This window comes from Neopelma chrysocephalum, unplaced genomic scaffold (assembly GCF_003984885.1).
Source record: "Neopelma chrysocephalum unplaced genomic scaffold, ASM398488v2 Primary Assembly neopelma1_22, whole genome shotgun sequence".
In the NCBI taxonomy this organism is placed as follows: domain Eukaryota; kingdom Metazoa; phylum Chordata; class Aves; order Passeriformes; family Pipridae; genus Neopelma; species Neopelma chrysocephalum.
In genome coordinates this window covers 24,613,344-24,640,006 of record NW_020897689.1, presented here as the reverse complement: position 1 = coordinate 24,640,006, position 26,663 = coordinate 24,613,344, and the positions used below count along the sequence as shown (strand labels likewise).

At 37.0% G+C, this 26,663-nt stretch overlaps 1 protein-coding gene across 4 annotated transcripts in view; it reads left to right on the top strand.

Annotated features, from left to right (window-relative positions):
- Window positions 1-19,960, top strand: part of MIB1 (mindbomb E3 ubiquitin protein ligase 1) — an 81,346-nt gene extending 61,386 nt beyond the window's left edge. For 3 of the 4 annotated variants that reach the window (XM_027675332.1, XM_027675315.1, XM_027675340.1), the window contains 6 exons: window positions 2,050-2,231; window positions 3,509-3,701; window positions 5,733-5,811; window positions 7,343-7,456; window positions 8,570-8,670; window positions 13,589-19,960. In XM_027675332.1, the coding sequence (XP_027531133.1) occupies window positions 2,050-2,231; window positions 3,509-3,701; window positions 5,733-5,811; window positions 7,343-7,456; window positions 8,570-8,670; window positions 13,589-13,729 (810 nt within the window). In that variant the 3' untranslated portion in view covers window positions 13,730-19,960. The remainder of the gene's footprint in view (window positions 1-2,049; window positions 2,232-3,508; window positions 3,702-5,732; window positions 5,812-7,342; window positions 7,457-8,569; window positions 8,671-13,588) is intronic. The other variant, XM_027675323.1, reaches the window with a different exon arrangement.
- Window positions 19,961-26,663: the final 6,703 nt, after the last annotated feature.

The window sequence follows — 26,663 nt, the reverse complement described above, 5'->3', positions numbered from 1 at the left end:
TGCATTTCAGGGCTGGACCCTTCCAGAGAAGGCTTTCTGCTGCTGTACTGTGCACTAAGACATAATGAGGCTCATTTTTTTGTTCATGGATTTGTTTTGTGTTGTTCTCATTTTGCGTGCATGAAAAGTTGTAGGTTCCTGAGAAGTGTCATGGGATGCAATATTGTCTTGGTGTTTTCAAATAGTACGGCATGCAGAGCCATTTTAGGACCCAAGGTTTTCTAGACTGATGTTGATGGCTGTTCCGTGATGACTACTCTGCCAACCTCGGAGCACATCACTTTCACTGGGTGTTGTGCTGCCTTAGCTGAATTATTGACGTGGTTCAGAGTACCTGGAGTGAAGCTAGATAAAATCACTTCAGCCAGTGCTGTAATTGAAGTGAATAAAAATGGTCTGAATTTATAAACAAAAATTTTCTGTGATCTGAACACCACAAAGCAATGAGTCTCCATAAGTTACTGATTTTCCTGGTGTGAAGTCTTTCTAGCTGTACTATTCTTAATAAGGAAGAATGCAGGATGAGCATCTGTGAATTCATAAAGTGACCTTCAAGAGTATTGTAGCACCTTGGTGATATGTATTGATGTAAGAGTTTTAGTTAAGGGTAAGAACTCTTAACTAAAAGGAATAAACATAAATTGCTTCCCTAGGAAACTGGGTGGCTGTATGATGAGAAGGATAACCTTGCAATTGTCAAGGCAGGGTAAAGACTTCTCATACAGTCTTCACATGCTGCAAGAAATGAACCCAAACCAACGCTTTTTCTTCATGTGTTACCTCTGAGGGATGGGATAAGTAACTAGAGGGGTTTTGAAAACTGTTTTCTTCATAGTTCAGACTTCAAGATATGCAGCTGTTAGGGCTGGAGTGACAGGTATTTGGTATTTTAGATTTATTCCTGTATGCTGTTGTGTCTAAAATAGCACATGTAGTCCTCTAAATACTAAATGGTTGTTAATCCAGCCAAAATGACTTGATTTTTAGGGGGACTTTTAGAAGATCAGCTACAGGGATAGATTGTACAAAATGAAAAATGGTGTCAAAAAGTGTACATCAGTCAGTTGGACACTTAAATAATGGAAAAGAAGTGCATACAAAATCCTGCCTCTATCTTAGCATTGAAGCGTTTGTAATTCCAGAATTCAGCACTTAAAGCTCCCTGAATTGGAGCTGTCCGAGCTGTGCCAAAGCTGTTCCTTTTAATGTAGGGTAGTGTAGTTTCCTGAGGAATTCTTAGTGATGCCAGCAGTTCTGTTTTTTTGTGTAGTCTGTGTTATACTTAATGCATTTTATCTGATTAAGCTTTAATACAAAAAGATGTTGGAAGCAGGCCCAGAATGCTCTGGGGCAGGTGAATCCTCTTCTTGCTGGGCTATGGTAGTGAGCCTTCTCACTTTGTCTAGATGGCCCTGTGAACTGTGTGTAATAGGTACAGTAATACAAAAATACAGTACTAGCTGTAAAAGGGCAAAGTAGCATTACCTGATTAGGACAGGAAGGACAGTGTGTGAGTTTAAATCCATCTAGACTGAGAAAGACTTGAATTCAGTTGCTTTCTTGGGCAGGTATGTTATTCACTAGACTAAAAGTAGGTGTGTATTTATTTCTCTGCTCAGCTATGTTTTCAGTCCAAGTGTGGTGTTGTTGGCAGCATTTTGTCTGAACTCGGCAATTTCAGTGTACTGAAGTGTGTTCTGAACATACCCACTGGAACTTTGCCCTTTACAGTGCTTACACAGAAGGACAGCCCCTTCACATGTGAGTATAGGTGTGCAGGATGCTTCAACAGTCAAACTATTCCTTGCTGAATTCTTATTCCTTGCTGAATTTTAGTTCCTTAAAGGAAAATTGAGTATAGCTGACTAAAAATTAAGCAGTTGTACAATTGTTTTAATTTTATTTCTAGAGATGCTTCCTTGAGCTTACAGGTTTATACATATATGTGTGTATGTGCATGTGTTCGTGTCAAGTAGTTTTCCTTTAGCCAAACAATTCTTAACTGTATAGAGAGGCTTTCAAGTTGCTTACGTATTTGTTTTCTTTCAGTTAATAATGGGACTTGGCACTCAAGGAGCAGAGAAGAAGAGTGCAGCATCTATTGCCTGCTTCCTGGCAGCCAACGGAGCTGATCTCAGCATTCGTAACAAGAAGGGTCAATCTCCTCTCGATCTCTGCCCTGATCCGAGTCTCTGCAAAGCGTTGGCTAAATGTCACAAAGAAAAAGTCAGGTTTGTATATTCATAAAATACACAGTTTCCAGATCTCTGCTTTCTATAGATTAACTTACTTATTGAAAACACCGTGCCTTTATTAGCAATAGCATTAAAACATGCAAGCCATTTTATTTACTTTCAATTAATTCTTCATTTGCTGTGGTACATTGAATGCTATTTACAAATACATTAGTTGAAATTTACCCAAGTCTTACAGGACTTTCATGCATGTTAATATGGGAGGGAGGAGAATGGGAAGGTGACAGTCTGCAGGTGGAGGTTGGTAGAGCTTCAAAAATAGCAGGGTGGGGGCAACTCACTGGAAGAATAATTAGGCATTGTAACAGGTTAGCCTAGGAAGTTGTGAAATCTCCACACAAATCTCGTATGAGTTTTAAAGGCTGAAATGGGTGAAGCCCAGTATAGCCTGGTATAAATTTAGTGTTGAAGATGCTTTGAGCAGGTGGCCTACTGAGTACCTGTCAACATGAACAATTGTATGAGTCTGTAAAAAGAGTATAAGGGAGTGGGTCTGATGTCTTTAGGAATTATGATTTCAGTGAAATGTCATGTTACCAGGTGCATGCAGTATGAGATGATTCAGCTTGTCCTGGTTGTGTTCCCCCCATGATTTCTTAAACAATTCTCATCCTTAATTCCTGTATGGAAATCAAAACGGTACTTTCAAAATGTCACAAAGAGAGGCTGTTTTTAATGATGTTGTCCTGGTAAGGAGTAAGGTGCTTATATTCTTTCAGAGCCTTTCTGTCTGTGTCCATCTATCTCGGCCTCATCCCTTGGCTGTTCCCTCTCCGCCAGCTTTTACGGGCTGGTGAGGGCTGTGGGAGCGACGCCCTCTGCTGGGGGAGCAGCAGCACAGCGCTCCGACCTGAACTCACTGACCGAGCCTGGAGCTCTGACACTTGCTGGGCATTGAAATGTGTTCAGGGTGAAGGTGTTCAGCTGTGCGGTTCTGAATGTACAGGGCATGTCTCTATCAGTAAACTCCTAGGATGAGAGGGAAGGGCGTTTTACAGCTTTTTATGTACATGCTCACGACATGCTGTTCTGACTCGTGTGTCCAGTTTCTCTACGATGTCTTATCTGAGCGTGTGACCTTGCACTCTGGTGTCAGCTGTTCATTTGGGAAAAGGCAGTTCAGATTGCTTTATGATGATACAGTGATGCCTGAATGCGTAGGAGTATATAAACAGCCAATTGATGTGCGTTTTAAATTAAGATTAATTTTATTTTTTAGTTCTTAAAAGTTTGACTGCAAGGTTTCTTTGTAGTGGTCAGGTTGGTTCCCGAAGTCCGTCTATGATCAACAATGATTCTGAAACCTTAGAAGAATGTATGGTGTGTTCAGACATGAAGAGAGATACGCTCTTTGGCCCATGTGGACACATTGCCACTTGTTCTCTGTGCTCACCACGGGTGAAAAAATGCCTCATCTGTAAAGAACAAGTTCAGTCTAGGACAAAGGTAAAAACCTCCACAATTCATTGGTTCTCCCTCTTTTTTAATGGAAAAGAAACAAAAATAGAGAGATCCAGGAAATACATAATTTATTTTATGTGGTAGTTTGCCTTACACGTGTCTCACTGGATGGAATTAATTTTCCATTGTAACGATATCTTGTCCCAACATTGTACATTGCTCTTTTGTGTTTCCCTATACCTCTCCCTGCCTTGCAATGTTTTTATTGTTCAGGTCTTCAGAGTTCCTAATACAGTCACCTGAGGATACTTTATTGAAATAGATTATTTCCCTCCTCCACGGTATTTTTTTCTTCATGTTAAGATAAATCATTGCTTTTTCTGAAGTATAATTTCCCTCAGTAATACTCAGTTCTTCTGAGTTCTTTTATTCCTTAGGGCTGCTTAAAAGATCATTTGCCTGTAAACTGAGTTAATTAATATGTACTTGTTTTTGAAGTTAATAATTACTTTCAGCTTTCACCTTTTCTTTCTTAGGAATCACAAGTTTCTTTATGCTGTCTTTTTTCTTCAGAGTATCAACCAGTTGTGCCATATTTTGGAGACCAAGTCTCAGTAGTTTTTATGAGAACCCAACTCTATTTTTAAAATTTTTTCCAAACATTTGACTAGTCTGCTTCTGCACTATGTTGGGGGTTTTTTTCTCTACTTCAGAGTAAATATAAGAGTTGTAAATACAAATTTGTATTGTTTTTACTATTCACTCTCCTATTCTTATTTCTTATACCATTCACTATTCTGCGCTGTGTATTTTCAAAATCCAAATGTTAACATAGTGGGAGCTCTTTTTTCTCTAGACTTCCTTTATGATAATCAGTGAAAGGGTTCTGTCACTGGGGGATTCGGAGCAGCAAAGTAAGGCTTCTACCTCTAGTCATCCATCTAAAGAAGCTAATCTATGGAAATCAGCTTTCCCAGGTGAAGGCTAACCTTTGTGCATAACCTTCCCTTGATTTCTTTTGCAGAATTAGGTTGAGAGTGTGGAATATCTGGTTAATACTTCTCTTCTATATAAAAACTTTCAGTAATATCTGTAAAAAAAGGCTAAGAAATTAATGACTCAGACCAACAGTTCTATGAACTGGAAGAGGTGGTCCAGGCTAGTGTGAATGGAGTGGTATGTAAAGTCTGTGGTCAAACTCTATATGCCCCATCCCTAGAAGTGTTCAAGGCCAGGTTGGATGGGGCCCTGAGCAACCTGCTCTAGTGAAAGGTGTCCCTATCCGTTGTAGGTGGGTTGAAACGAGATGATCTTTAAGGTCCCTTTCAACTCAGGCCATTCTGTGGTTGTATGGTATATACAGGTACTCACATTAAAGGGCTAGAGAAACCCTAATCCAGAATATACAAGTAGCTTATAAGTGAATTTCATAGGATCGTAGAATGGTTTGGGTTGGAAGGGGCCTTTCAAGTTAGTCATCTAACTAATGTCTAACACTCTGCAATGAGCAGAGACATCTTCAACTAGATCAGGTTGCTCAGAGCCCCATCCAACCTGACCTTGAATGTTTCTAGGGACAGGGCATCTACCACCTCTCTGGGCAATCTCATTATAAAATATTTCTTTCTTCTATCTAGTCCAAATCAACTCTTTCTTAGTTTAAAACCATTAGCTGTTGTCCTTCTGCAACAGGCCCTGCTAAAAAGTTTGTCTCCATCTTGCTTATAAGCCCACTTTAAATACAGAAAGGCTGCAATAATGTCTCCCCAGAGACCTCTCTTCTCCAGACTGAATAACCCCAATTTAAGTATATATGATGGAACAAAGAACAAGAAAAAATAAATATATACTGTCCTAAGTGCTTCTCTGTGCCTGTCAGTGTACTGAATGTGTAAAAATTGCTAGAAAATATATCTTCGTAGAAGTTATCATACTAACTCATTAAAGTTAGATTCTCAGGTGCTGAATTATTTAAAAAAAAACACTAGATAAAGTTCTTGAAGTCCACATGCCTTGCAAATTAATGTAGAGAGCAGGAGATAAACTTTTCTCGTATGTGTTTGTTGTTCTTTACAGATTGAAGAATGTGTAGTATGTTCAGACAAAAAGGCAGCAGTGCTTTTCCAACCTTGTGGTCATATGTGTGCTTGTGAGAGTAAGTAATTTGACAGAAGCTCTTTTTGAAGTAATCGTGAAACATAATATTTTTAGGTGGATTGCTAAAAGGTCATCAGTCATCTGATGTCATGTCCAATTTCCTTGATAGCCTGGTGTGATGGTTAGAATTTTGACATTATTTGACCTGGTGGTAATAATTGGAGGACAAAGCGGAGATTTTCAAAAATTGAGGAAACAAATGCTCTTCCATCTGATTTATATATTACAAAAGCCTTCTGTATATCATTAAAACTTCTGAAGTTATTAGAATTAATTTTGTTGCTTTTTTGCAGGTTTTTTGGGCATTCAGATGTCCAAATGGTGTTTTAAAAGAGTACTTTAAATAAATATTTAGTATGCTTCATTACTATCTACAGATTTGCACAAGGGCTGTATTTTTCTCTAAAAGAGACATCATATATCTTTGTAAAAAGCGCCGGTTGTGTTTCACTTTGATTTATCCTGTGTAGGAAAAAAGTACCTAGGAGATTGCCAGAAATTTTCTGGTTTTGAGAATATGTGGATGAGAATGCAGCCATCACCTTGTCTCCAGGCATTTCAGGGCTTTGTTGAAGAGTGATTTGCCTGGAGAAGAGCAGTCCATATTGATGAGGACCTACATGAGAGGGAGGGTAATCATTCCCATGAGTAACTGCTTGCTTGGTCTTGCTATAGAAGGCTGGTTTCTTCCTCTGTTCTGGCTGAGGCAGCTGATGTCACTGGCTATAGTTATCCTGATCTGGCCTCTTTCACTGTCTGCAGTTGAAAGATGATGAGAAAAGTGGTTTTGATTTGTTTCCCAGGAAAGAGGACAACAAAAAGATTGATTACTGTGGTGAAGGATTTCAGCAGTGCAGTGCACATTACCGAGTCTAAGCTGTAACAGGGACAGCAAAAGGTTTAACAAATGCAGATGATTTCTTTCCAGATTTTTTTCTGGACATCTTGTTCAAACAGGATGATGGAGAGTCTCCAAATTTGTGTAGTTTATAAGACCCATTCTGTTAATTCATAGTAACCTTTTGGCATTTATGAGACATAATAATTTGCCTTTTGTAGAAGAATTACAGCCTCCTTTCTAGGATTATATCAAAAGATGTAGGTTTATTCTTAAGGGTAAGGAGCAGCACTTATTTGCCCCTGGACCATTAGGACAGTTAGTGAGATTCTTTGCTCTAAAGGAAAAAGTGGGTAGTGAGACGTTCTTGGAAATTCTGATCTCAAATGTGTGTAATTTTACTTTTTAACTTCTGCAATTCTAGTGGAATAGACATCCATTTGGAGAAAAAGGAACCTGTTCACTTGAAATACTTCAAAGGAGATAAAGGGAATAGATTTACTTTGAATCCCAAACAGGACGTTGTTTATGTGTGATTTGCAGAAAGTTTGTGCAGAAAGTGGTTGTTTTTATTATAAGCATCTGTTCAGTTATTGCTGTACAGTTACTGTGATTAGACAAGCTCATGTATAAAAAAGAAGAAAAATTAAATAGCAGGATTCAGAGTTGATTTATTTCTCTGTCTTACCAGATTGTGCAAGCTTGATGAAGAAGTGTGTACAGTGTCGGGCAGTGGTTGAGCGAAGAGTGCCTTTCATAATGTGCTGTGGAGGGAAAGGTACAGAAGATACCACTGATGATATTTGTGAGTGACTCCAAAGCCCATACTCTTTCATATTCCTCCACCAACTTCTTATTCTCATTCTTCTAAATGACCTAAATACTTTCTCTCCTTTCTAAAGAAAAGTTCAATAAAAACAATGTTAGCCCAGGTATGCATTTGCTGTTTACACTGCTTTCTACAGTGGCAGCAGCAGATGTGGTAATAACACTGGTCATTATACTGGAGCATTGCTTTCAGTGTTCAGAGCAAGGCTGAGAGTGTGTGGTAACTTAGCCACTTAGTAATGTCCAATGAGGCAAAAACTGAGGATTGTCTGTAATTGTGAAAAATGAGCTAATAAATGTTTGAGTTTTTTTACTTCTGGAACTCTGAAGGCATGTTAAATATTTTGCATCTAGGTACAAGCAACTTTCCTGACAGAATGTACAGTTTTACATCTCCTGCTTTGACTAGTTTTTAAACTTCTTGTGACTTCTTCGAATAATTTCTGTGGATTATGTGCATTTACTCTGTGGTATGCAGTATTTCAGTTGAATTTATGGGAATTGGAATATTACTTCATTCTGGTCTTAATGTTCCAAAATAGATAAATGTAAGAATAATCAGTAAAATCATGTTTTCAATACACTGGGAATTTAAAATACTTTACAGTTTTTCTGCTTCTTAGAGTAACTTTGCTTCCTAGGTCAATCAGATATAAGAATATTAATCAGAGCTTGTTCAAAGTCTGAACAAACTACTTCCAAGACACTTGTGCAGTTTTCAACACCAAAGCAAATCATCGGTGTAGATAAGTCTTTTCAGTGTTAAAGGATTTGGCTTCTTTTTTAAACATGTACCCCAAAAATTTTACTTCAAGAACTACTGGCAAATAAGAACTCCGAGACCGTTAAGGGACTACAAGTATCATTATTGTGGAAATATTTGTCAAAGAAGTGCTGCCACTAAATTCAAAGAAATTCTTTATTAACTGAGCTGCGGTGATGATGTAGTGAATTCAATTAGATTACCAAAGATGTTTGACTAACATTATTTCAGATAATTGAAAAATTGTAGTTATGACACTGGAAATAATTATTCCTGTTTCATTGGATTGCTGCATAATCATGTATCTTTATTTTCTTTACATTACAGCAAGTGGAAACATTCCAGTTTTGCAGAAAGACAAAGACAATACTAATGTCAATGCAGATGTACAGAAGCTGCAGCAACAGTTACAAGACATCAAGGAACAGGTAAAACCACTGAATAAAAATTTTATGGACTACCAAACTAATTGGAAAAGCCAATGCATTCTCTGTTATTTAAAGCAAGATGACGTGTTAAAGTGCATCAGATCTTAAATTTTAGTTAAATGACCAGTATTTTTTTGCGTGATGTGGCTTGTATGTTCTCTATATACAGGGTTAAAAACAAAAACATAAATGGCCAGGTTTGATAATCAGTCCATTTAGAGCATTTATGTTGGCGTGACTAAAAAAGGATGCTCTGTCCAGTCAGTGTATTCCCTACCTGTTTAGTGACCTGAGTGTGTAGGTACAGCAGAAGCTGTTTTCACAGAATGGTGGTAAAAGTAGAGTTTCTTCACTATTCTGTATCTACCTGAATCTTTACTTGTTCGTTCCTTATCTGTCTTTGAACAACGGCTGGCAGTTACCTGCCATATGAGGGGTATAGTTCACATATTCTTCAAAAGATTGTGTAACTGCAAAGTTAAAACTTTAAAAGTACTATACAAAAAACTTCAATATTTGTAATTTAAATGTTATGATTTGTCATCTGTAATTATGTATAGTGTTTGCAGGAGGAAATTTATACAGATTAACTACAGATTGTATTGATTGTTCATTGGTTAAGTTACATGCAATTCAGAAACGTAATGGAAAAATTAATTTTTCAGTGACCTATTTAAATGTGTTACGTCTCTTAAGTCTAGTTCCATTTGAAATGCTTGAAGTAGTTGTCTACATGCAGAACTTTGTTGTGTTAAATTACTGAATTGTTTCGTTGCTTTTCCATCTGTAGAAAAACTTGATTTTTAGATTTTTCAGTAGTAAAGGACCTGGAGTATCTGTGTATTGTATGAACTTACTGTCTTAGAACCCTAATAATGTGATTTTGCCTTCCCTGTGTATAACAAAATTGGAAGAGACTTTTCATGGATACAGGAAACAGAGGTGTTCTAACTTGCTTTTTCCTCTTGTAAGGCTTACAGCAGTCAGTAATACTTCAGTGATGGCAGCATCACATCTAGTCCTGGTAGTTGTGGCTTTCAGCTGTTCATGCATGTGAAAGCTAAGGCTATAGTGTTTAGATTGCCAGTTTTACAACCCATATCTCTAAATGCCTTAAATATGGGAGCTGATATGCTCGGTGGAATGTCTGTGAAGAGCTGTTCCTGTCATATGGTGACTGGGCCAGCACCCCAGTAATAGAAATTCAAAACAGATTGCTGTGCAGCTTTTGTCTGTAAAAGAACATGCAGATGGAAAATTGTCATTTGAAAAATGCATGTCTGTCTTAACAGTAACATCTGGAATTTCTAGATATCTCTGATGTCTTGTATCTACTGTTTAGCTTCTGCTTTACTTTTTAGCATTGAATGGAAAGAATATGGTTACTTCTTTGGCATTTGAAAGGATATATGTGAAAGATGCAGATGAATGCATAAATGCAAGTAATCTATTTTCTTCAGATGTATGTTTTTCTGGTTAATTTTAGGAGTTTATAAAAGATTTCTCTTTGGGTATGCTAATATTCTTAGGCACATGAAAAGAAAACTATATTACAGTTTTTCTTCTTGATTAGATGTGATCTCAGGTTCTTTTTTTCAGTTTTCCTTAGGTGCTCTGTTATTCTATACAATTTTGTCTTACTTTTGAGATTTGCTAACCAGAAGCCAGAATTGTTCAATGACTCTGACTAGAATAAAGTGGTTCTGGTCATTCTTGTGTGCATCTTGGCTTGAGACTCTTCCGTATTTTCCTTAGTGTCTTTTCTGCTTAGTTTTGTGATCGGGCAAGTTGAATGTCATACTTGTTAGTAGCAAGTTGGATTTGATAAAAATTCATCATGTCATTTTTTAAATTTGTGTTTGAAGTGATGCACAGCAGTCCACTATAATTGTGTATTCTTTTGATTTATGCTGTAACAATTCAGTGTTAAATTGATATTTTTCTACTTAAAATTAATTTGTTCTCTTTCAGCAGGTATAATCCTTTGTTTCAACTCATACCTTCAATGATAATCTAATATGTTAGTGCAGCAAGCTTTTAAAACCATTTCTGGTGGCAAGCAGAAGTGATGCTGATATCAACAGAATCTCCCACATCTGATGACCACACCATTCTTCAGGGATTCCCTGAATGTGAACCCTTTTGACTGTAATTGCAATACCTTCACTCCATTTCATACATGATCATCATCATCTGTCTAATATCTTATGTATGTTCCTTCACCATACTTGCATCACTTTCTTCCTCCTTAAAAATAAATTTATTTTGTCACTGTGCACCTGTATATTGTTGGAAAAACTGTTTTTAGTAAGGAGGAATTGATACTCAAACATTTTAAAACACCTTGTTAGTGGTAAAAAATTTTTTGAATTGCAAAGCCAATTATAAGATGGCTATGAGCACTTTTTCAGAGTCCTTACCCAAAGAAGTAGTTCTCATAGAGAACAGGCATAATGCCTTTTTTATAGTCCTTTTTTATTTCTTTTTCTTCAAAAGATAGGAGTCAAATCCTTCATGCAGAGGCTGTTCTAATAAACTAGTAGTACAATAGAAACAGATACTGCTTATTCTGTAGAAGTACTTATAAACTCCTAGTTAAGTAAGAAATTCTCCTTGGAAACTGGAAAGCTCAGTTATCTGGGCTTCTATCCCACTGGGAAACTGCTGAGCTAATCGAGAAAACCCTGTGTAGCAAACAGGAAGATTCATTGTCCTGCCAGCTGTGTTCTCCTACTGTGTAAAAGTAACTTAACATTTAAGTTAGTATCATGTTAAGAAATTAAACAGCTAATGTATTATATATTCTCTGCTTTCATACTAAGCAGTAGAAATTGAGCAATTTGCTAATACTGCATGCAATTGCAGAAAATATCTATAAGATGAACATGTTAGGATTTCTGTGCTTCACTGATTGAAACGGTTAAACGTAATGGTGTTTAAACAGATTTTAATTTTTTATTATTTCTGAGTCCCTTGATCAGTGTTTTCTTTTTTAAATGACATTGTGTCATTTGGAGAGAAACAGACCCTTTTAACTTTAGTACTTCTGACATTATATTTAGACACAAAGGCAAATAATTAGCTAAAACATAGAATAAAGGCTACGAGTTGTTGGGTTTTTTTCCCAAAAGATAAGATTAGTGTTTGCTTTGTCAGTCCTTTGTCAAAGGACATGATGCCAATGGTGTCAGGTTATAGACACTTGTCACAGGACAGCTCTGCATTCATTTCCTTGGAAACAGCTGTTTCACTGATACTTGAAGTCTGTGAGTTACTGAAGGAAGAATACTCTTAATTGTCCTCTTGGGATGTGAAGCTGGTGACTTAGTGTGAAAGGAAAAATGAGTGGGACTGATTGACAGATGCTCAGTATTGGGCAAATTTTTTGTTTAAGAGTGTTTTGTTATAGTACTAGGGAAATCTGGCAAAACTGGAGCACACCCCCTTCAGGATTTTTTTAAACATGAATTGGCATGAGGTTTTATACTCCTGCTACTCCATTATACTGGTATCCTGAAGATTAAAATAGGCATTTGGCCAGACTCCATGTTAATTTAAACTTTGTATAAGCAGAATAATGGTGATTTGGATTTTTTTTGGTCTTCAATTAAGCTATCTACCCTAGGAAGTAATAAAGGCTGGAAGTGGCACTTAGTGCCGTGGTTTAGTTGACAAGATGCTGATAGGTTGAACTTTATTATCTCGGAGGTCTTTTCCAACCTAGCTGATTCTGTGAATACCTCTTAATTCCACAGAAACTGTGCTTTAAGGTTATACTGAATAGGGTTCCTGCTATGGATTTCTCTCTTGAGATGAACAAATTGAAGTAAATACCCAATGATGAGTATGTAAACAAGTCACAGGTGCAAGATGGTGATAAAATGAATTTGTATTTGAAATATGAACCCTCTCAGTATTTCATATTATGTACAAGATCAACATTTATAATTGTTAGATATGTATAGTCTTCCTCAGATCTGAGATTTGACTTGGTGGACTATAGAATGGTCTTAACAATTATCATCTGTTATAACATCTATTCATTTACTAACTTTTGATCAACTGTTATAAATGAAATCCTAATGTGACTGCAATATGTTTATGGTGAAGGAACATGCCTTACCAAAATTTCTGCATATTGCAAAAGGTGAAGGACACTGTTCCTTAGTGGCTTGGTACAAAATTAATTTTGCTGTTGGAAGAACTTTTAGAGATCTTTTTTGGGCATTGGCTGTCACTTTAATGTTCAGCAATTAAAACTGATTTTAAAAGTTTGCTGTGCTACTGTTATGACTGAAGGTCACATATTTATGAAACTGTTCTTCATTTGAAACTTGAGGTGTTCTTTTGGTTGAAAATCTATATAACTTCCACAAAGTGTTGAATGTTTACATATATTATTGATTATGCAGCATTTTTATTGCTTCTGCATGTGTTCAGTGCTTGGTGCTTAAAGGTAAGTATATGAATGGCCAGATAACCTGAGAAGAAATTTGTAAATCATTACCCAAGCATTGCATATGTAAAGCTGTTTGTGGTGTTTGCTCCCTGGAAGATTACATGACATACAGGAGACTGTTTCTGAAGAATACCCAAGTTTGCAACATTAAGACAATGATATTGAAAATTTGATGTCAGCCTTCTACTGGATTGTCTTACTTAAAGGGATCATATTTGGAAAAAAGCTACATAGTTGTTTGTGTAGGAAAAGCCCACATATTTTAAATCAATATCAAGTAAAAATGGGATTAAAAAAAGCCCAAACCAATTTAGGTTAGTGGCTGCGTTATGCTATGGCAGTTATCTTTTATGCTTAAGATGATGTATTTGTTGTTATATGCAACATATAAATTGTTGAAATTTTCAATACTGTATAACTGCTGCCATTGACTGTGTAATCTGTCAAAATCTTTTTCAGACTATGTGTCCTGTCTGTTTGGACCGTCTGAAGAATATGATCTTTCTCTGTGGCCATGGAACGTGTCAACTTTGTGGAGACCGAATGAGTGAATGCCCTATATGCCGCAAGGCAATTGAGCGAAGGATTCTTTTGTATTAAATAGTGGAACCAGTGTCTTTTATTAGGATGTGAAATATTAAGGTTATTTTGATGGTTTAAATCTCTGTAAGTTTAAAAGGCAGTAAAGGGTTCTAGTGAAAACATTTCTAATACTGTAGCACAGGTTCATTACATGGTAATTGTTTAAAGACTGTGAACACACCAAATAAAAGAACAGTATTTGAACAGTCAGCTTTTACCTTTACTCTTCTAAAACATCTAAGCCTGAAGCTAATTTAAAGCAGTCATTTTTTCATTTTCTTTTTGTCTTCTTCCCCTTAAAGTTTAAAGGGACGTTCTTGTTTTGGTTTTGTTCATGTGTACCATATAGGTATCAGATGTCAGGTGATGTGAGGGATTTTTTTTTTATATTGTCAGTTACTACCAAACATAAATATTTAGGATTTTTTTGCTTTATGCTTTTCTGGAGAATGTTAACACATTTCCTGTGATAGTTCTGATTCACATTAATTTCCATCTTGAAATATACGATCATGAAAAATCAATACAAATTATATACACACTAGTAATAAATATACCATTCCCATAAGATGAGGCCTCAGAGTACAATAAGGTAATTCTAACTTTATCATGCCCTTTGTTGCTGAGGATGGCCTGGGAAGGAAACAGTAAAAAGAAAAATCTGTTTTAGAAACATTACGTTCCCAAAACTGCACTTTTGTCTAACAGGTTCAAGCTAGCTAACTTAAATAGTGAACATTGTAATTCTGCTAGTCACATGACTTTGTACAGAATTTCTTTTAACCTGAATGGAAAGGAAAATGTTTGAGCAGTGGGTAGTTATCCATTTCGAGTGAGTGAATTTGATCAGTTGTAGAGGAACATATACATGTGGAGCCTTTTAAAAATTGTGGGTATATAAATTAGGAAAAATTAAAATTTTTGCAACATTTCCTCTCTTTTTAAGTGGGTTTTATCATCTCCAGGCAAACAGGGTCAAGAGCAAAAGAGAAGATTTAATACTGCTTATACATCTGAGTTGAGTGTTAACACCAGAACTTATCTGTGAGCATTACTGGGTAATACTGCAAATGAAGATATTGCTTACAGAACAGTGAATTTTGTGAACCTTGCTTACGTGAGCTGAATTTGGCTGAAGGAGTTCGCTGCCACTGATAAGACAAAGAGCTGTTCCTGACCCCAAAAATTCTAATGTCAGGAACTGTAGACTATTAACATTTTGATAACAAATACATCCTTTCATTATTCGTGATGGTAGAAAATATGCTAATTTGAGGACCTCTTGTAGCTAAAAGGAATGTGTGCCTACTCCGAAGTGATCCAACAGATTTTGAGTGCAAAGTTCATGTAGCCCTTTGCCATTGTGCAGACTTCATTTGGATGTGCTCTTGCAGGACAGTAAAGAAATCCACGCTGGAGTCATTTAGGTGCCTTACTTGCAGCTAAGATTAATTTATCACTTAATTCTCATTGCGTATGTCAAAAATGTGGACAAAGAGATAGTTCAGGGAAAGATCCAAGTAAGGATAAAGGCATAAAATGGTGGTCTCTTCAGATAAATCAATCTTTCTTTTGAAGCTTATGTTGATATGCCTGAATTGTACAAACGTTGGCAAAAGTCTCAGAAGAATGGTACTAATAAACTGTAAAGACAGACAAACATTTAAGCAATAAGATTTAAACACTGAATAGAGTTTTCCAGGAATCAGTTACAGTGATATATTGGAAAAATGTATGTGGAGTAGGTTTTAACATTGCAAAGTGATGTAATACACAGCCTTTCTATAGCCATCTTTAATCCTGCTCCAGCATTGCAAATGTTACTCATTCTTTTCAGTGTTTTTTCATTGGACAAAATCACAATCTGGAGTCAATATAGTAGTCTGGTTTATTTTGTACACTAGTAGTCATCTGTTCTCAGATAATCTGTGTATCTGTATTCTTGGCAAAATGAAATAGCCTTCCCTTTTTGCTTCTTGGGTTCCCATTCTAAAATACCAGAATCTCAAGGAGCTTTGGAAAGTTTCTGATATAAGGCTTTTTTTTCAGTTCAGCATTTTGCTGTCTCCACTTGAACTCTGAGTGCACCTGAGTTTTCATGGCAATTTTCATTTGACCAATGTGCATGTCACTGAGTTTGAGGGTGGTTTTGGTTTTTTAGGTGGTGGTGGGGGGTTTTTTTGGGGGGGGGGAGAGGGCAGTTTGGGGGTTTTTTGGTAGCATGTTTGACAGCTGAACTTTCTATGGTAGGCTTCAGTTTCCTGTCAGGCTTCCCCTGGAAATACTTCTATAATAGGATATGCCATTTGACAGTCGATTCTGAATTTTAGCCTGTAGTGTGTCAGATCTGTACCTTGGTTTCCTCTGTCTCTGGTGGACATGTTTTGAAAATTGTGTCCTCTTTATTCTTCATGGGGACCTCTATAAACTGTTGTCAGCACAAAGGCAGGGTGGGTTTCTTCTTGATAGTGCAACTGAAACTTCAATATAGCAATTGGTATTTTCTTAATTCTTTTTTAGTGGAATAAGCCAGAATTACTTGAAAGTATCCCAGCTTATCATGAATTGAAAAATTCAGCTGAGTAAGAATTGATCTAAAGCATCCTGGGTAGGAAACTGGATTTGAATCTTAAATGTTAGCTGACTGCAGAAGGCACATACCGTAACATAGGTAGGTGAGTTCTCTGTTAGGCTTGTATTTTCCAACAGAGAAGCTGTTGAAATAATCTCAGTACTTGAATGCCATCACAGTCCTATGGAAACAGAGACAATGAAGGTATTGCTCAAGGAGCAGACTTAGTCTTCTGTACTGGAGTTACAGCAGATGTATGTGACTGCATAGGAGTTTGTGATTGGACTCATTTGGCAATGTTGTGTGCCAGTTGAAATTGAAGTATGTCAACTTGATGCTGTTATGGTGCTACGAGAAACAGCTGATTTAGGAAAACTAGGTAAGTTAACCAACAGTTATGTAATAGTTCAACTAACAGTCGAACTATTAGTATAGGCCTCTTATTGACAGGTGGAAGAGCTGTATCTTGTCTTGGGAAGGCTACACAGTGTTTGCCTTTCAAAAACCCAATAAGGAAAAATGTTTGCAAATCCAGTATCATTTCTTGAAATAGGTATTTATATTCACACATTAGATTCTGATGTAGAAGGTGAGCTGGTGTTGTTGAGGAACCTAGTGAGTTTGTTCACTCTCTTTAGTCTGGTATCATCTGTGCAATGTGCATAGACTAGAAGTGTTTAACTGGGTAACACATAGTAGAAGGATGAAAAACAGAAGTTCAGTTGGAAGCCAAAGGGTATTATAACAAGTAGGAGAGTTGAGGATATATCACTGTGCCTCTGTCTTCAGCAAAAGATTAACATGTAAATCTCACCTGAGCAAAGTGATAATGAGAAAAATCAGTAAGGTGTTTAATATACTGTAAAATCATAAAATGCGAGAGTTGCAAGGTTTGTTTATTATGATTATCCCCCAGTATTTAATAGCAATTTTGAAATAAAATGGAATTAAATATCTTGATTTGTTTCTTGAAACACCTAATAATACGTATTGTTCAGATGTGAGGTATGCTCAGATGTTTAAGTAAAATACTGTCTTTTCTTTTTAGTAAAATACATAAGTACTGTGACATCAGTACACAATGATTTAAAGTATAAAGACAAACTAAGAGGCTAACAGAATACTCTAGTTGTAGCGTGTTAACTTTTATATAACTGTGTTTTGACTTTTTTTCCCTCCCAAACCTTCTTATCACTTACTACATCCCAAGCTCATATGGCACTTCTCAAAATTTTGGCTGTTACTACAATCCCTTTTTCTTGAAGTGGATACTGAAAGCTACACTGGCAAAATAGTAAACAAGTTACTTTGTAAATGTCTAAGTTCTATTAGAAGGTGGTGTTCTTAACTTGGACTTGGGTGTGGATATAGCAGATTTGCACAAGTACTTGTGCCTTGTTAGCATAGTCTTACAATTGGTATTTTAGCCTCTTTTAAAGATGTGAAATGGTCTTTCAGAAATAATCTAAGTACTTATTATGTAGATATTTTCTAGAGATTAAGGTTTATGTATGTGTAATTATCTTTAGCAGTATTAATTGCAGTTTGTGTAAACACTAAATTGTTTCCAGAAGCTGCTTTAAGCTAGTGATCTGAGCTTCCTCTACAAAATTAAATGTACCAGAATTTATTTTACTCTTCCAGTAGCAGCTGATGAACCGAAGAGCCTATCCTGTTCTTTGTACTGCATGGGTCAACTTTTTACTTAAAAATCCCCAACAACACTTACAGCCTAACTTTTAGCAGTGCTACCTCCTTTCTGTCAAAGTGCTGAATTCTTCTCTAGCTGTCCTTTGTCTTCAGGAAGGGATGGGGAATGCATCGGTTTTGTTTTGCTTTGTTTCGATGTCTGAATACATTTTCAAGGTTTTTTACTGACTGTATAAATTACGTACAATAGCAGTGTGTGATTTGCCACAATGTACATTGTATAGCTTTCTTGCATAAGTTGCTGGAATTCTTACTGTTGTCTTTTTGTGCATTTCATAACTTTTTTGTGTTGACAAAGCAAAACTGTTATCTGCAGAAGTTTTAGTATGTGCCATTTTTATAGCTAACCCTGTGGTAAATACGCAAGTTCTGACTCAGGGCTTTTTAACAACTTAAACACATTCACAATATTCTTCAGCACATCTTGGAGAATACTAGAGATTTAATGACTGTATAGTGCCTTGATAGAACTATTGAATGGGCATCAGCCATAGAGTCTTTACAGAATGCAAGTATCTTTTGATTTCAGTTAATTAGTTGATGTTAATATAAATGTAATACCCCTGCCATGGGTTTATAAACTTGTATATACTTTCTGTAAACGAAAATCATCAAATTTAGGTATTGTTAAGCTTTCTGAAACCTATTTGATTGTTGCACTGGTCATGGGGGTCTGTAGGGCATAATATTGAAATTTACAGAAGCAGCTTTTGTGTCAAAGACGTGATAAAATGTTCTGAATGTGACATTTTTAGTGTGAGAGGTCATTGTCTCAACAGACATGTAAAATACCTGCTTTACTCTGATCCAGTAAGTCTTTTATAAGAGAGAGAAAAAACCGACAACAAATCAGTATGTTTGCATGCCATTTCATAGTTAGAAAACTGTTTTGGTCTCGTTTTGAGCTCTTAGGAAATACTTTCTTTGTCCCAAGCTTAGTGTCTTTATGAACGCAAACTATTAATGTTAGAAAACAGGTTTTACTGAACCGCAGGAACATTTTTGCTTTTGTTAAAATCAACTTTGTATTTTCAGGAAATTGTAGATTTTGTCATGACTGTTTATTGGAGAATTTTAAGGTTGCCTGTAACGATTTCTGTATGCAGATAGTGTTATATCATTGCTTCCTTTAAAACTGCTTTGCAAGGTCTAAGTTTTTCAGAGGAAATGCTGATGGTTAATAAAACTTGTCATATAAGATGTATACTGACTTTTTCAAAAGCTTTGACTTGAAAGTGTAATTGGACCGAATTAATACTGATTTTTGTGCACACAGCAGTGGGAAAGGAGTGGTGGCTCATTTGTCTTCCTCCTTCTTAGTTGTAGTGATGTTAGATGTCACCATGGAATTAGAAAATTGTATGCTTGAAAGAATGTTTGTGAACTCAGTTACTTGTTGGCATACAGTATTTAAAAGTGCATCAGACTTTATTGAGAAAGTTTGCAATCCAAACTTCTAAAAAGATTCTCTTTTATCTCTGAAGACTTTATAGAAGCATCAGAAGTGGTACGTGCCTTTGAATCTCCCATATACTCAGACATTGTTAAAGCAGCACAGTAGAATTGTGAAGGGTGGATTATGTTGTAACAACAAAAAGGTTGATTTAAAATTTTTATGTGTGACGTATGTGCAAATTTTTCTGTAAATATGCAGTTCATAGTACTGACTAGAGCTGCTAAGTGTATGTTAGATTCTGTGTTTACCTATAATTGAATGGCCTTTCCAGATCTGGCTACGTGAATGTGATCATTTAAACATCTGCCAGATACAGTAACTTCCATATTCTGAGACAACAGATGCTGCATCATAGTTTATACTTCTAGGATTCAATTTAATGGATGCATTTAAAAGTGTATGTAATCAAAGGCATCAAAACCAACCTGACTTAAATGACTTAGTGTTTTAATTTATCATAGTGTACAGGTGAAAAAATGAACTGACAGAATAAAAACTTTGTTGCTCTCTTTCTCAGTTTCTGTTCATTTTTCAAGATTTCTTCAACCTTGGTTTATATGACAAGTACGTATGAAAAGATAGTATTTTTAGATACTTTTGAAAAAACTTTATTTTAAAATAATTGATGCAAATTGTTAAAATATGTTTTCAGTAGCCACTTGTTCTTTGCTTTACAAGCTGCTCACATACTTCTCCATACCTATTCATTGAATGTGATGGGAACAGTGTTGGCACTGGATTAAGACTTGGTCTCTGTGGTCGGTAGGGTTTCAGCCCCTGCCGTTGGTTGCAGTGGAAGCTTCTGATTTTGCCGATGTTTGATTTTGATGGGTTTAGATTTTGAGAAAGCTGCTTCATACTGTACAATATAAATAATAATTATTCAATTATAGTATAAATACTGTGTAATATAATTAATCTCTGTATAATGTGCTTTCCTGTTCTAACTCATTCCAGCTATATCCCATATGCAGCCGTGTGTGACAGGGATAGTGAAAGTCCATGGAGATTTCCTTTGGATTTGACATTTAATGAAATGCAGAGGGTAGTTTCTCATGGGTGCACTCTGTTTTATTTAGGGAAGAAAGGTTAGCAGTAGTATTTGAATAAGAAGCAATAGCCTTCCTTTTCAGACTTGTTTTTCCACCATATGGAAAGGTAATTTCAGTTGTCAGAAACAAAATTGTTGAAGATCATCCTGTGCTTTGTGCAGCCCTGTTCATGGCAACACAGTAGCATGCGTTGGAAAGCTTTTACTTTTAAGAATGAATCATATCAACTTTTCTTGATTCTTACAAGAAGGTTTTGGCTGAAAAATACTTTAGGAATCTAAATACTTTGTTCCTTTCTCAGGAATGAGAGTAGTATGTCCTTGCTTTCCAGGAGATAATAAGTTTTTTTGTTTTTTTTAAAAAGCAGTCTTCAGGAAGTGATGCTGTGATAGATTAAAATAGTTTAAGTTGCATTAAAAATTGAGAGCTGTGCCTACTGGTAATGTATATTTAGTCTTCAACAGTACAAGACTTTAAAAGTCAGTGTAGTATCTATTATGGTTAGGATTTATTGACGCTTACTTGAATGCCCTAAAGAAGCTCATAAAAACGGTGAATTTCTGCAAAATTGCCTAAAATCAGGAGAATACACTTGTGACACTATAACACCGTTTCACTTTTTTCTTAAAAATAAATGTGTGGGAGGAGACAAACTTAATTCTGAGCCGATTTCCCCAGAGACGCTTGTGCATCCTAAGATGTATGAGTATTTCTCCCACAAGGGGTCAGTAGCACCCTCCGTTTGAGACAAGTTTTTATTACAATTTCAGCACAAAGTAAACAAGGGATAAGGATAATGATGATTGCATTAATAAGTGGGTGGACCAGACCTCACTTGTCCCCTTCTTCAAGCAGCCTAAGTATAATTAGCTTATTTGCTGACTTCAGTAAGCACCATATTCTATCCTCTGACTCTCATGTGACATGAACATTGCTACTATTGATTAGGGCAAAGTTCCAGTGGAGTGTTTGCCTTTAGCTCTAGTTGAAAGTATTCATTTAGTCTAGCTTTTTTTTCAAAAGCATGCAGTGGAAGCAGATAAATTATATGAGAGAGCTCGTCCAGCGGGCAGGGGAAAAGAATTCTTGTATGAGTGTCCCAACATATTCTTAATGATAACCACACTCTCCCTAGATGGCTAGAGCTGATTAATATTTTCCACCCTATAGTAACACAGCTTATAGTTAAATATGCTTTGAAGCCTATCAGTCTGCTCAGTGGAAGGAATGTCCAGCTTCTCAAGGCTTCCCTGAGTATGCAAGTTACTTGAAGGCAGAAGTTTGAAGTAACTCTTTATCTTTCTACCAAGAGGCTGAACAGACAGACAGCTATTTCTTTCAACAAAAATTTCCAACCCTTGTACTGATGTTTCACAAATAGGAATCTGAGGTGGTCAGTGTTGTTCAGGTTGGCACAGGTTCTTATACTTGCTGAGTTAGCAAGGGGCCTTCCTTAACATTGTGTTTGCAAGTTGTTATTCTCTGTTTCTCGTCTATTGTGGGGTTTGCATTTCATGTCCTCAGAGCTTCTGTCCCCACTACTCAAATCCTCCATTTCAATTCTTTCTATATCTGTATCTTTGATAGCAGAACTGTGTCCCTTCCTTCTTGGTGTGTCCCTTCTGAATGTCATTCTGTCCTCCTTTACGCTGGGGTTGGCACAGTGCTTTGGCCTAAGCACAGTGGGGACCTATCCTTGTGTCTGACTCCACTCTTAATGTCATGTACTGATAGGAGGAATTCCTGAACTTGGTCATAAGAAAATTTCACATTAATTTATTGACATACCTTATTTCTCTTTATTGGCAGTATAAGAAAGAGGTTTTGACCACCACCCGAGGAAAGGGTGGGGACACTTCTTTTGGTCTAGTTACAATTGTCCTCAGCCACATGAGGAAATTCAGAAACAAATGTTTCAGGGTTGTTTGGTTTTGGTGTTGTCTTTTTTTTCCCATAGGCTTCCTGAAATTTTCATTTTTACTGTATCTTGGACTCAGTTTTTGGTGACAACTTAGGGAGCATTTCAGAGAAAGTCACTCTAAATGGAAGTTAGTGTCTTCTAGTCACGTGCATCTTGCCCACTTACGTTGACCTGAGGAAGTTCCGGGTCTGGTTTGGGGCTTCTTGCTGCCTCCATAAAGAAGAAGGGAAAAAATTCTGCCTCTTTGAATTAAGTTAATCTGAAACCACATTCCAAGTAATACTTTTCTACTAAGATTCCATAATCCCTTCTGTACATATACCTTACATTTTTAAGGTCTCATGATATTCTATAAGAAAGCTATATAAAATAAATAGCAATTATACAGTATTTATTTCCCAATGGGCATGTCATATAGTTTGTGGGCTTTGAAGTACAATGCTATTATTCTTCCTTTCATCTTTGGTCTTTGTAAAAGACCTTGTAAAATAAAGACTACTTCAGGTCTATCTAGACCAGGCTGCTTTTCCTAAAGGAAAGGCCTTGGGTTGTTGGAGTCTTACAATTCAAAGCATCATGGTCAAGGGTTTTGACTGTATTTTTCTGTTCTATAGCATATGACACTTAAAGCACCTAATTAATTTTAGTCTTGGGTTTTAGTCAGGTGATTTTGATTCTATGTAAGGCTGAGGAAGCCTTAATGTCATTGTTGTCCTCTGAAATATTCTCCCACCACTTCATGTGGAGGACATAGTCTGGAAGCACTTCACACCTTTTTGTTGGGATAGAAAAGTGTATTAATGTAAGGGCATGGGGAAACCTAAAGCTGAAATAGGTCCAGTTCTTCTAAATTTTTTTAGGTGAGAAACTCAGATGGCAAATTGACTGGGAGAAGAGTGATCTACTAAAGTTAAGGAGTTCTAAATTCTTCTGTTCCCTCTCTTGAGACCTTGTAGCATGGATACATTGAGCCCTGCTGAAATTAACCCTGCAGTCTCTTGCGTCTTGTACGTCCCACAACCCTGGGTATGTCCCTCCACCTCAAATCTCCCTGGAGTAATATGTTCTGTAGTTAAACTGGAACTATTCCACATGTGGAGGAGGAAGGGCATGGGAGTTACAAGCCAGTCCCTGATGCAGAAGTTAGGGATCTGCTGTTCTGTTTGACACAGCTCTCTTCCTGTGACACACACAGAGGATGTAACGGAGTAAGTGATCTTGACTTGGATTTACTGTGAACTATGGCTGTCTGCACACAGGCAGCAACATAAAAAAGCTGCTGCAAATCAACTACTCACTAATGAGCTGTGTGAGGTGCTTGCCCTGCAGCAGGCAGAAGTTGGGAGCCACTTATATTTTAAAGTGTTGCAGCCAAGTAGGATTGAGTGGGCCAAGCCCTCTGGGCACCTACCTGTCCTGAGCTGACATTGCTTTATTAGTAAGTGGCATGGAAATGAATTAGATATGAAAAGCATATCTTCATTAACAAGATTGGGATACCAGACATTTAATTTTAGGCTTTATCTGCTATCTGAATCAAATGGTGACGCCAAGATTTGGCAAGCAGTTGTTGAGCACTCCAGGAAAAGTTAGTCATTGGCTGATTTCATAGTTTTACTTTTGCAGGAGTTCTCGACTTTGAGGACATAGTCAAATAGTCTTCAGGAAAGAAAAAAACATCTAGATAGTATTTCAGAAGAGAAGTATCCTTTTTTTTTTTTTTCAGCTCACTGTACTGGATGGGAACTGTGCCTAGTTTTTAATTTCTCTTGCCAATTTTCATTTAACCAAAAATGCTGCCATAATTGCTACTTGCTCTCTGGATTAGCCAAAATCAAACATATATCCCATGTGTCTGTCCTATCTGTTTCTGACCACCACAGTACCTCTCCCCAGAACATCTTTCCACAGGGTGTGAGTATGCACTTGTGGGGTTATAGGAGAGCTTTTCAGGACAAGGAAAGGAATTTATTGTTGATTTGGTCTGATCTTTTTCTTTCTGACCATCTTCAAATATCAAATGTAGGGATGCCTGCCTTTTTTCCAAATGGTGTGGAATTTTTAGAGGAACTAAATGGTATCATTGCTTTGTCTGGAATTCTTGGAGTTGGCATGTCCTTTCCTAAAAAATTAAGCCTGATTGTTTTGTCACGTACAGGTGTTTAACCATTAAAGTAGCTAGCTCTGTTTATAGGAATATTAATAGAGGTGAGCTGGATCTGGCAGATTATTCTAGGGAGCATAGGTAAGGGCTTAGCACATCCTAGGTTAAGCTCTTCCCTGTCATGGCCAAATGCTAACTTGGACAATGCTGTGTGACCTGCTGTGTCTGAAGGGTAGATATAGCTTAAGGCGTCTTGATGGCACAGTAGTAGCTAGCAGTGACAGCAGAAGTGCAGTGCATCCATGATAACGTAAGATTTTTCAAGAGTTGGTACATCTGGCTTTTCTGGAAGGGTAGCCTGAGGTGAGGTCGGTAGGTACCACACAGAACCTGGACGTAGCCCACTGCGTGGTGCTTGGTACACTTAGTTCAAAACTCTAGAACAAGATTGCTAAACAGCAATGTGTATCCTTGGATTGGTTGTCAGTGGATTAGAAACAAGATTATCTAAAAAGCACCAGCTTTCCATGTTCAAGTGACAGTGTCCCTCCTTGTGCCTTGTTAATTTAATTCCTCCTGATACGGAAAGAATGAAGGGAAGTTAACAAGCCTAGCTTATTTTGCTGCAAACTCTGTATATGCAGCATTGAAGATCTCTGTAGATAGCTTTGGGTATGGATAGGAAAAAAAAAGGGTGGGGGGAAGAGGGAGGAGGAGGGAGAGATCTTTAATGATGTGTTATGTTATTGATGGAATTTCTAACCTGGAGGAGAACTGCCGCCTCAGAGCTGTGGGTAGTGTTACCCACAGTAACTGCTTGCTTCTGTATAATTCATTTTTATTTTTTTCTTCAGGAAAGATAAGCTGGTGATTCTATGAAGCGTAGTGACTAGCTGGGAAGAGCAGCGTGGTTCTGCTGAGCACAGCTGCCAAAACTGGAGCAAGCCAAGGGAGAGTGGTTCTTTTGTCAGGGACAGAAATGTAGTCTGACACAGCTTTCTTATCAAAGGGAAGGATTTTTCACTTCAGGAGGAAGTTTGGCTGGGAAGGCATTGGATAACATTTTTTTTTTTCCAGCTCAGCGGGAAGTCCTGTATAAATGTGTTTTCCATGAATGTAATAGTTCTGCGTCTGACTCTCTGGAGAGAACATTAGTGGCTGTAGATGCGGAAAATAACATAAAGTTGACTAAAATATTTTTGATCTGAGTAAGTCAGCAAACACACCTTGCGTGCTCACAGCCAAGAGCCGTTTGTTCTTGGCTCGTGCCATGGAGCAGGCAAAAATAATTCTCTTTTTTTCCTAGTTTTTTTTATTCTAAGTATTTCTGAAATTTCCCTTGATCCTTTCCAAGCCATTGCGTCGTAGTTAAATTAAAACCTAGCCTTTTCTTCTGGTGAATATCTTGTATAACAGGAGTGATTTGTTTGTGTTTCAGCCTAAACTTGGATAATTTTGTTTAAACATTAAGAACTTACGTATGATATTGAGAAATTTCTGTAATAGAGTTAAAGAAACAAGTTGTCTTCTAACTGAGGCCATTAGATTGTGATTTGTTAGATTTGATTTCCTTGGTTTTCCCTTGAGTCTTTACTCAAGTCACTTAGTTCTGTGTTTCCCCTCATTATGAAGTGTGAAACAAGACATTACTGCTTGGGGGTACTTAAAGAAATCTGATGGTGTATGCAGGGAAGCCTGCAAAAGCACTAATCAGTTCCTGAGTAGCTAAAATGCCTCCCCTGCCAGCCGGTCACACAGTGGTGTACCAGTTCAGTTTAGTGTTATCCTGATGAGAAACTGAACCCTGGTACTAGTGCTACTTCACAGTCTTGCCAAAGAGCAAATAGGCGTAAAATGAACTAATGTCTTCCACCACCCAAGCAATGGGAGTTATTAATTAACTAGTAATTATATACAAATATATATTTTATTATACTTTACAAGTAACCGTTGGATCATTATTTCCTTATTAAAGCTACTAATGAAAAAGAGCTATGTTGAATACAGGTACTGAATTATTAAGTGAACTGACAAAACGCCAGCTTTTGGGTGGCAACGTTTTTCTGAGGTTCTGTCCATGATCTTGCCAGTGTGCTGAATCATTTTAGTAAGTACTCTCTGAAACTCGACCTCCCAC